This window comes from Esox lucius, chromosome 24, assembly GCF_011004845.1.
Source record: "Esox lucius isolate fEsoLuc1 chromosome 24, fEsoLuc1.pri, whole genome shotgun sequence".
Taxonomy (NCBI): Eukaryota; Metazoa; Chordata; class Actinopteri; order Esociformes; family Esocidae; genus Esox; species Esox lucius.
The window spans coordinates 10,583,430-10,594,706 of NC_047592.1; the positions used below are offsets into that span (position 1 = coordinate 10,583,430).

Below are 11,277 nucleotides of genomic sequence, written 5' to 3' on the forward strand. Positions count from 1 at the left end.
CCTTGTGTCAAGCCACTCTTGAACAAGACACAGCGTCAGAAGCGTCTCGCCTGGGCTAAAGACAAAAAGGACTGGACTGCTGTTGAGTTATGTTCTCTGATTAAAGTAAATTTTGCATTTCCTTTGGAAATCAAGGTCCCATAGTCTGGAGGAAAAGAGGAGAGGCACAGAATCCATGTTGCTTGAAGTCCAGTGTAAAGTTTCCACAGTCAATGATGGTTTGGGGTGCCTTGTCATCTGCTGGTGTTGGTCCAGTGTGTTTTCTGAGGTCCAAGGTCAACGCAGCCGTCTACCAGGAAGTTTTAGAGCACTTCATGCTTCCTGCTGTTGACCAACTTTATGGAGATGTAGATTTCCTTTTCCAACAGGACTTGTCACCTGCACACAGTGCCAAAGCTACCAGTACCTGGTTTAAGGACCATGGTTATCCCTGTTCTTAATTGGCCATCAAACTCGCCTGACCTTAACCCTATAGAAAATCTATGGGGTGTTGTGAAGAGGAAGATGCGATACGCCAGACCCAACAATGCAGAAGAGCTGAAGGCCACTATCAGAGCAACCAGGGCTCTCATAACACCTGGGTAGTGCCACAGACTGATCGACTCCATGCCACGTCGCATTGCTGCAGTAATTCAGGCAAAAGGAGCCCCAACTAAGTATTGAGTGCTGTACATTCATCATCCATTCATCTTCTTCCGCTTCATCCGGGGCCGGGTCGCGGGGGCAGCAGTCTAAGCAGAGATGCCCAGACTTCCCTCTCCCCAGACACTTCCTCCAGCAATTCCGGGGGGACACCGAGGTCCTGGTTTGAAGGGGCTGGTTTGAGTGCTGTACATGCTCATACTTTTCATGTTCATACTTTTCAGTTGGCCAACATTTCTAAAAAAAAAAAATTTGTATTGGTCTTAAGTAATACTCTAATTTTCGGAAATCCTGAATTTGGGATTTTCATTAGTTGTCAGTTATAATCATCACAATTAAAATAAATAAACATTTGAAATATATCAGTCTGTGTGGAATGAATGTATACATTATACAAGTTTCACTTTTTGAATGGAATTACTGAAATAAATCAACTTTTTGATGATATTCAAATTTTATGACCCGCACCTGTGCACTAAGCAACGTGACAAAATTTATTCATTTATTATTATTAATATCGTGTTTTACCGCGGACCTTTATTTTGAAGGCAAAATACGAAAACCGGAAGTCTTATTGTTGTTATGGAATCTCTAATGTTGCCAGCTTGACATTACTCCAAATTACTATATGTTAAGAGGTTACAGTCAATTTCTGCCACCAGTTCGGCTCCGCCCACAAAATACGTCATCACTGTTTACTAACACAAGGGTCTTTTGATAAAACATTATCTATAATTCTCTATAGTCTTTATGATTTAAATGTTAAGTTTAAACCAAGAAAAAGGTTACTGCACTTTGCCCACCTAAATAAAAACTGGAGATATATTACGCGAGAATTGGGGATTTATCTAAAAGACAGTCAAAATGGTAGGCTATACCCTCTGTGCCTTCATTTCCCTTCCTGTCTCCTCTGTAAACTCCCATGCGTAATAAAAAAAACAATTATAAACACGTTTTATTAAATGTGAGACTGTATTAATTATTAAACTTAAATGTGTCAGGAATAGCATGTATACTGTAGCTACGTAATTAATTTCTGTCCTATAAAAATACCACCACCTGCAAAGTTGCTTAAATACTGTGAACAAGTATACTGATATTTCACACTAATGGCACACTTAAGAAACACACAGTAAATTTCCGCAAATTCCCACACCTGCCTACCTTTTTAATAACATATAAAAACAGTTCCTACCAAACATTGACTAAACATAGTGGTGCCTTCAGTTTCCACTGATCATCCTTGACAATTTCTGCCATTTCTCTCTCCTCCATCAACTCACATTCCCTTTTTTTTTATATCTTTCCTGTCTCTTGCTTTCCCAAAGTTTGGGTGTACCTTTCCATTTTCTTCTGTGCAAGTCAAGATAAGGAAGTCATGGTCAACCACTGCATTGATGGAAAGTATTTCACTAAATATCATTCTACCATGGTATTTTACTTGCATACAGTCAAGAGTATAGAAACGGGAGGGACATGTCCCCCCAACATTACAAGCAGGTAAATCGATCCCCCCAAAATAAAAACTACAATTCACCATTTGGTGTTGAGATGAATTGCTAATTCTTCCAAGTCAACTTCTCTGTATAATAAATACCAAAAAGTATAGAACAAATGTTAAACCCCACCCCATTGAAACAGCATAGTAACAGTTCAATAAATAATTACATGCAATATTTAAATAAATTAAAAAAAGAACAACATCATACTACACACACCCAACTGTCCAAATGCAGAACTGAACTACAAGTGTATTTTCAGGTGCAGGGAAGGTGGAGACTTTTTTATCTTCTTGCGTTTGTCTTTCATCGTCATGTTACTGACTTGCAAATAGATCAATAACAGCGTCTTGCTACAGCTGGAAAAGAAACAGTCAACAATTATTCCAGTCTATCAATTGAACACGTTTGTGAGTAAACAATAATCCATTCTAGGAGTGAGTAATGTACTCTTCCAGAGAACGTGAGTCTCACCTATGAAAATGATGATCACAGCAAAAAGACATATCAATCCAGGTGAAGTCAGGTGAATCCAAGTCCAACACCCTGTTAGGATAAAACACAAAGTAGGTTTCTTCCTACGAGTCAATGCATATAACCTATTACGTTTGTACGTCTTTTGCCCAACCTGGTCACCAGCTCTGATATACTGTATAGGGCTTTAGAAATTGATTTATCTCACCTGGGTCCGTTTTGCTCTTGTGGATGTACAGGCCTGGCAGGGAGACATGTTTGACTCTACAGGAATATATTCCACACTCCGACTCAAGAGGGGAGGGCCGCAGCCGGACAAAGGCTGACAGAGAAAAGGTGCCTTCGCTGTGCTCAGTGTGTTTGTAGTGACTGACGTTCCCCAGTTTCTTAGGGAGTTCACCACTACCGGTCTCCTTGAAAAGTTCAATATCCACGTCCAGGGGATAATAGCGGTCGGCCTTACACACCACCCTGGGGATCAGGCTCTGCTCTATGGTCATGGAAACACTGGGAGGCACTGATGGAGGGGGGCAGAGAAACACGGTAGATGAGTGAAGTATAAACTAACAGTAGGGTATCATTTAACAGTGAGGTATCATCTTACAGTAAAGTATAATCTAATACTGAGGTATTGACTAATGGTGAGGTACAGTATCATCTAACAGTGAGGTATCATAATATAGTGAGGTGTCTTCTAATACTGAGGTATAAACTAAACTCATGCTGCATCTGCATGGAGGGTGCCCTCCACTAATATTGACATCCTTGGTGAATCTGAGCAATATGGACTGCGAAAACAAATGCTTGTTTTCTCTCAATTCAAAATAATCCGAAAAATCTAACCTTTGAATTAAGTAAAATGATTGGAAACAAAATAACGATTATTGGCACCCCTAGAAATGCTTATGAGTATAATCCAACTAAAGTATATTTCCATTCAAATATATATTTTCTAAATCACCTGAGTGATTAGGAAGAGTGAAGTGGTAAGCCTTGAATACCTCACCATTTCCACTATCAGGACAATAATTAAAAAGTTTAAAGCTTGTTTCAACTCTTAAAATAACCAAAAAACATGTTTCAATTCACTTCCTGATTTCACTGATTTGACCAGAAAACTGTAAGCTACCTACAGTACCCATAATCCCAGAGGACTTACCCATGATGTGCAAACCAATGGCCAAACTCCCATTGAGTGGGGGTACTTGGACCGAACACCAGTACGTCCCTTCACTGCTCCTCCCAGTGAGGGGCACAGTCAGCGAGGCGCTCCCCCTGGCAATGCCATTCACTGCCACCCCACTGCCCTCAGTCTGGCCAGAGCGTCTGGAGTAGCGGAATAGCCTGGTCCGGCGCCCGCGGAATGGGTCTAGATGCCACTCCACTGTAAGGTCAGGCACCTTGTGGTCCACGGCAAACTCACAGTGCAGGGTCTGCTTCCCCTGCAGGCCCACCAACACCGATGGAGAGCGGGTCATGAGCACCATCACAGCTACACCCAGATGGAGGTCACAGTGAGAGTGTGGTGAGGAAAAGGGCAGAAGAGTAGAAGGAAGCCAAATGGGAGCTGGGAGATTACCATTTTGTAAAAAGCAATTGGATGCACTAGGTGATTTCAGCTAGTTGAGAAATGCCGACAGGCTATAATGGGCAACAAGCTATGTCCTCAATAAATGAAAAGGATACAGCTATCGAGTGGTCCTGTGTGGCTCAACTGGTAAAATATGGTGTTTGGTGACTAATTGCCTTTCAAGTAACAAATATGACACAAAACAAACAGATCACATGCTTGTAAAGAAATGTTAGTAGCCCATGTGTGTATAATAGACAGAACAAGAAGAGCATACGTCTTTGTCACAGTAAGTGCTTTGTTTTTGTCTGTCCACACCTGAGGCTCTTAGCTTGTCTTTGCCCGCCAGTGTGACCCAGCTGTGGAAGTCTGGCTGGTGGGGAGACATGGTGGTGGCTGGAGTGATTCTGAGGTAGGAGGTGATGTTAAAGAGGCCCGCGATGTGACGCAGTGTACAGGTGAACCAGATGTCATGCTCCGTCCCTCCCAGGCTGGGCCAGCGAACACGACTCATCCCTTTGCTGTATCTGTGGATTTCGCACCTCAGCTGATCCACCGGACCTTCCACATACTTCCTCATGTCGACCTTAGATGCTGAGGGAGACATGCGTGGATTGACGTTTTTCTCACAGAAGTATGGTGAAATCTTTAAAATATCTTAAGCTCAATTAAGATTCAAAGGGGAATGATGAGAAGTTTGGGAGGTTAATTATGATCTTTCTTACTCAATGTTTAAAGTGGATTAAGCCAGAGCTGTTACACCATATATCAACTGATGGGTCTGGTGAATTATAATGCCCCAAAAAAATGCTTTTAAGAAAAAACTATTCAAATTAAGGTAGAAACTGGGTTTCCCGTCCACAGTATGGTAGTGATGGGTATTCCAAGTCTTTTTGGTGAGCAGGCTCTTTTGGCTCTGTTCATCAAAGAGCTGGCTCATTTGGCCGCTGAACAGGTCTTAGTTTAAGATGCTTAAAAATAACTTCAAAACAGTAATGCGCAAATATCCAATGTAAAGGCGAAACAATAGTATAGTATCAGACTTACCTGCAACCATGAAAGTGATTCTGTCAGGAAACAAGAAGCTATCCCCTGAGTTGCCAAACTGAAGCACCACGTCTTTGTGAATGTATTTAGTTTCCGTGTGGCCGTCATTATTTTTCCATACGTGCTCATCTTTCAGTAGACAGGGTAGCCATTGCACCTGTAAGAATCCCCCCACCCCTGGGCAGAAGTGTGAATTAAAAGGTTGAAGGATAGCCAGCAGGAAAACTCGATGATAACGCTGCAGCGCAGTTGTGTCGACATTCAGTTAGCATGAAACCGACTGCAATTTGCATTTGAAAGGGTGATATACAGGATCTAGAAACAGACAAATCTAGGGATCTATTCTCCGTTCTGTTGTTAAAAATGTATTTCATGTTTGTTTCAATCTGAAAATATGTAGCTACTGTCTTAAAAGTACACGAGGGGACCTATGGTTTTGAGCGTACACATTTTTGACTATTTCGTTCTATTAGTTTGCATACACATAATCAGCGGTGAACGTTTTGTGCGACGTCTTTAAACCACCATAGACGCAGAAGACAAGAATCCCTACTTTACCGATGTAATCATGTACCTTGTTCGTTACCATCGGATTCTACATTACTTTAGTCTTCATGTGGCATTTTTAGTTGGCTATATAGCAATATGAACTTAATGTAATATAGTAATGCTACCTTTCACGTAGGTCGATAGCGAAATAATAAGAAATCGGTTGAGTGAATTAAAATGGAAAGTACATAACATTTTATATCTTACCTGTATTTAGAATCAAACAGAGTATAGTGAAGATTTTCATGTTTCAAAAGTATGCTAAATCTCTTCAGAACTGAAACGTTTTCAACTTTGTTTCAGAAGTTGAAAACTTTCACTTTCATTTTTACCTGTTAAATTATGCACAGACGTGAATGGCCTATACCACAAATCCCAGTGCTGTTTGCCGTAAACCAGTTAACTAAACCAGTACAAATAATTATATTGTCATAGCCGTGGTATATTAAAGCTAAGGCGCGGATGGCTCTTTCCATTGCAAATTGCTACGGCTCTGGGCTGTGCAGTGGAAAAACTGGTACCCACCCCTAGAATTAATATTTATGCCATAACTGCATTTTGGATAAGAGTTGGTCAAAGTATGCCAAGATCACCTTCATATTAACAGTTACAATAGCAAGGTCTTATTCTGGAAATATCCAGCAAACCCCTCTTGCCTTCGCCTATTTGCTTGTCCTAGAACCAGTGAAGGGGCCGAACGTCATTAAAATTGCGACTGTGCGGTGTTTGGTGACGATAATTGTGCGACGAGGTAAAAAGAAGTACATGTGATACTGGCAAGGCTAGGTGGACAAGCAAAAGTTTACAAGTCTGTTTTGTTAATAAGGGCGGTTTTTTCTGATTCAAAGTAGCAGTTAGCAGATGTGTTTGTGTATTAAATGAGTGAGATTGTTAAACTGTACCTTTCAGTAGGGCGTGCGTATTTTGGAACACTAGCTAGCATAGCATCGAAGACAATCAGTATTTGGTTTGCATAATACCCCAAAACACGACCAATGTCCAGCGACACTGTCAAAGATTTAAAACCGTGGCAGGAGAGGAATGATGTTGCCTCTGAGAACAAGGATGGACAGAACGGTGCTGATAACGGACATATAGAAACTCTCTCAAAAAACCAGAGGAAGAAGCTTATGAGGCATCAGAAATGGGAGGAGGAGAGAACCCTTCGGAAGTCAGTAGTTCGCTAGCTAAGTTACTGCACATACGGTCTGGATGTTGTCACTTTATTTTGCCGTCGTATTCGGTTCGGCCAGTGGCTTTCAACTTTTTTTCCAATAACTGTACCATCAAGTGAAGTTTGATCTGCTTGGACTTGGAGAATACTATGGGTTGAGCATATAAGATAATTGTCATTCATGATACCAGTTTTCCTTTGGTCATATTGGCCAACTATTGACACAGCACGACATCATCGAAACTGCACAAACCACACAAATGTGAATGTTGCTGCTGATATCCGTAAGCGGGGAGCAGCATGACGTGGACGCTGGTTATAGATCCGGTATTAGCTTAGCTTTTTAAGTACTGTTTGACCACCTCTCTCCATGTTGTGCGCCAACCAGGCAGAGGCGGAAGGAGAAGAGGCTGAAGAGGAGCCTGGAGAGGAAGGCCCAGGGCGAGGAGGGAGGGGAGCTTGTGCCGAGCCGGAAGCGCCTGAGGAAAGAGGTGAAGCCCAGCAGCCCCCTGAGACTGGTGATAGACTGCAGCTTTGACAGCCTCATGATGTTTAAGGTAAGCTGTGCTGTCATTAAACCTGTGATCTCTGCACGATGTCCGTGTGCAGGCTGGAGTGAGCATTCAGCTTAGACACAGAACAACGAGTCACGTCGGCCGACGTTCTGTCGATACAACTGAGGCACTGTGTCAAAACCAGTTTTTCAATTGCCTCCCTCATTGTTTCCACTGTGAAGGATGTGCGGAAGCTCCATAAGCAAATCCAGAGGTGCTACGCAGTGAACCGGCGAGCACTGCACCCTGTACAGGTGGGTCTGCCACCCTCGGAGGTCACCCCGGTTGTCCTCGGCAGGATCCTTTCTCAGCCGCCAATAAACTCGAGGGATCCCCGGACTCATTCGCCTAAGGGCCGTGTTCTTTTCTCACCCCTCACAGTTTTATCTGACTAGCCTGGGTGGGCAGCTGAAGCAGAACATGGATAAGACGGACGAGGGTTGGGTCAACTGGAAGGTGGGTGTACGGTTTCGGTGTATTTTTTGCCTATGTGCTGGCAACGTGGGCCCTGGCCTCAGACCACATGAACTCCTGTTACTGTGTGTGGTTTTGGTGCAGGAGATTATGGTGAGGACGGAGGCGTACCACGAGGTGATGGGCAAGGAGGAGCTGGTGTACCTGACCTCTGACTCGCCCAACGTCTTGGCGGAGCTAGACGAGACCAAGGCCTATGTCATTGGAGGCCTTGTGGACCATAATCACCACAAGGTGAATTACCATAGATTTGCCTATAGGTGTTACCAGGACATAGTCGCTCGCCGTCTACCCCTCCCCAGCTACCTCATGCAGATCTGAGGCAGTTCAACGGGAGCCTTCTGCAGCGGTCGTGTGCAGTGTGTCAGGGGTTGCTGGGTTTTCAGTCTGATCTCTAACCTTCTGCTGTAGGGGATCACCTTCGAGCGGGCAAAGGAGTTGGGAATTGACCATGCGCAGCTCCCGCTGAACAGCTTTGTCAAGATGAACAGCCGTAAAGTGCTGGCGGTTAACCATGGTGAGGACCTAATTACACACACACACTTCCAGCTACTGTTGAATGGTTATGTAAAATGTCCATTGACGTCTACAGTAATTTTCAAAAGCATTAGTGGTGGGAGACCAGGGTTCAAATCTGGCTTTTGGATTTGCCCAGAAATCTCACTGGTGGAGTTGCAGTTGGCCAGCAACTTTAGCGGATTGAAGTGGTATTAATTGAATTGTTTGCTTTGTTTTGCTCTGTCAACACCTTGTCACGGCTTGGGCACCTGTGAGCTCAGTCAAGGTAGCAGTCTGGAGACTGCATTCTTTCTGGTGCATAGGGATTCTTGTATAGACTGCCTGGTTGGTTGAGCAGCATGATAAGAACCACAGCTGCATCAGATGTGTTCCGGGACAGCTGGGAGTTTCTGTAATGAAGTAGCAACTTACAAATTTGATATTGCCCAATATGTGTTAGATGAGCCACAAAAAATAGAGATGTATATACATGTATCTTTTTAATGAATGCATGTTTTTGCCTGCACATGTCCCCTGCAGTGTTTGAGATTATGCTGAAGTACCTTGAGAAGAGGGACTGGCAGGAGGCCTTCTTTACTGTCCTGCCTCTACGTAAAGGAGCAATTCCCCTGGGCCAGGAGGGCACCGCCACAGAAGACAAGGATGGGGGCGGGGAGGAGGATTCTGACAGCGACTCAGACACAGAGACAGTCACACAAGACACCCCCAAAACACAGCGCCCAAAGGAGAGAGAGTGGGGAGCACAGGATACACTGCAGTCAGAAGAGGCCCCATAAAGGCCAGTCTGTGGCCCACAAAAGCCAACAGCTACTTCCGCATCTTAATATAAATCGATTACACAAGGTTTGATTTAATGAATTTTGAGTTTGAGTTTTGATTGCAGAATTATAGATCATTTTAGTCTGTGTTTTATTTAATTTGTTGATTTCAGCTATATTTAATGAATGATATTTTTCTTGGAGTGCTTATATTAAGTGAACAAGTTGTATATTAAGTGAACAACAATAACCATACCTTTTTTGTATTCTGCAGCAAGTCTTGCATTGCTTGTTTATTAAATTGTTTATTTCTTATTTTTCAATAAACAACTGGCAGGTATTACTGGAATAAACAGAGTCTTTAAATTTCACACTGAACCTATGTGCAACTGTGCTGCCTGTGTAAGTACAGTATTTGTGTACATTTTGGGTTCAATTCAATCAAATATGCATTACAGTATGTATGGATGTTATGTTTTTCCATTATACTTATTCATAGACTATATTCTAGGGTACAGGTGCTGGTCATATAATTAGAATATCATCAAAAAGTTGATTCATGTCAGTAATTCCATTCAAAAAGTGAAACTTCTATATTATATTCATTCATTACACACAGACTGATATATTTCAAATGTTTATTTCTTTTGATTGTGATGATTATAACTGACATCTAATGAAAATCCCAAATTAATTATCTCAGAAAATTTGAATATTACTTAAGACCAATACAAAAAAATGATTTTTAGAAATGTTGGCCAACTGGAAAGTATGAACATGAAAAGTATGAGCATTTGCAGCACTCAATACTTAGTTTGGGCTCCTTTTGCCTGAATTACTGCAGCAATGCGGCGTGGCATGGAGTCGAGCAGTCTGTGGCACTGCTCAGGTGTTATGAGCGCCCTGGTTGCTCTGATTGTGGCCTTCAGCTCTTCTGCATTGTTGGGTCTGGCATATCGCATCTTCCTCTTCACAATACCCCATAGCTTTTCTATAGGGTTAAGGTCAGGCGAGTTTGCTGGCCAATTAAGAACAGGGATACCATGGTCCTTAAACCAGGTACTGGTAGCTTTGGCACTGTGCAGGTGCCAAGTCCTGTTGGAAAATGAAATCTCCATAAAGTTGATCAGCAGCAGGAAGCATAAAGTGCACTAAAACCTCCTGGTAGACGGCTGCAGATGACATGGCACCCCAAACCATCACTGACTGTGGAAACTTTACACTGGACTTCAAGCAACATGGATTCTGTGCCTCTCCTCTCTTCCTCCAGACTCTGGGACCTTGATTTCCAAAGGAAATGCAAAATTTACATTCATCAGAAAACATAACTCAGCAGCAGTCCAGTCCTGTTTGTCTTTAGCCCAGGCGAGACGCTTCTGATGCTGTGTCTTGTTCAAGAGTGGCTTGACACAAGGAATGCGACAGCTGAAACCCATGTCTTGCATACGTCTGTAAGTGGTGGTTCTTGAAGCACTGACTCCAGCTGCAGTCCACTCTTTGTGAATCTCCCCCACATTTTTGAATGGGTTTTGTTTCACAATCCTCTCCAGGGTGCTTTTATCCCTATTGCTTGTACAATTTTTTCTACCACATCTTTTCCTTCCCTTCGCCTCTCTATTAATGTGCTTGGACACAGAGCTCTGTGAACAGCCAGCCTCTTTAGCAATGACCTTTTGTGTCTTGCCCTCCTTGTGCAAGGTGTCAATGGTTGTCTTTTGGACAGCTGTCAAGTCAGCAGTCTTCCCCATGATTGTGTAGCCTACAGAACTAGACTGAGAGACCATTTAAAGGCCTTTGCAGTTGTTTTGCGTTAATTAGCTGATTAAAGTGTGGCACCAGGTGTCTTCAATATTGAACCTTTTAACAATATTCAAATTTTCTGAGATACTGAATTTGGGGTTTTCATTAGTTGTCAGTTAAAATCATCACAATTAAAAGAAATAAACACTTGAAATATATCAGTCTGTGTGGAATGAATGTATACATTATATTAAGTATATGCGTACGGTCTGAGTGT

The 11,277-nt window shown here is 42.6% G+C and overlaps 2 protein-coding genes across 2 annotated transcripts; one reads left to right on the forward strand and one right to left on the reverse strand.

The window, feature by feature from the left end:
• Nucleotides 1-1,779: 1,779 nt before the first annotated feature.
• On the reverse strand, nucleotides 1,780-6,442 carry LOC105022120 (tapasin-related protein). Its single transcript, XM_013140488.4, has 7 exons — nucleotides 5,989-6,442; nucleotides 5,233-5,409; nucleotides 4,504-4,779; nucleotides 3,775-4,107; nucleotides 2,824-3,132; nucleotides 2,616-2,687; nucleotides 1,780-2,500 (listed from the first exon to the last, which is right to left on the reverse strand). The coding sequence occupies exons 1-7, from the start codon at nucleotides 6,026-6,028 to the stop codon at nucleotides 2,478-2,480; spliced, it is 1,230 nt and encodes a 409-aa protein (XP_012995942.3). The 5' UTR covers nucleotides 6,029-6,442; the 3' UTR covers nucleotides 1,780-2,477.
• Nucleotides 6,443-6,526: 84 nt separating this feature from the next.
• Nucleotides 6,527-9,631, forward strand: trmt10a (tRNA methyltransferase 10A). Its single transcript, XM_010890278.4, has 7 exons — nucleotides 6,527-6,952; nucleotides 7,344-7,512; nucleotides 7,692-7,763; nucleotides 7,891-7,965; nucleotides 8,068-8,217; nucleotides 8,395-8,500; nucleotides 9,022-9,631. Exons 1-7 carry the CDS (start codon nucleotides 6,777-6,779, stop codon nucleotides 9,276-9,278), a joined length of 1,005 nt encoding a protein of 334 aa, XP_010888580.1. The 5' UTR covers nucleotides 6,527-6,776; the 3' UTR covers nucleotides 9,279-9,631.
• Nucleotides 9,632-11,277: the final 1,646 nt, after the last annotated feature.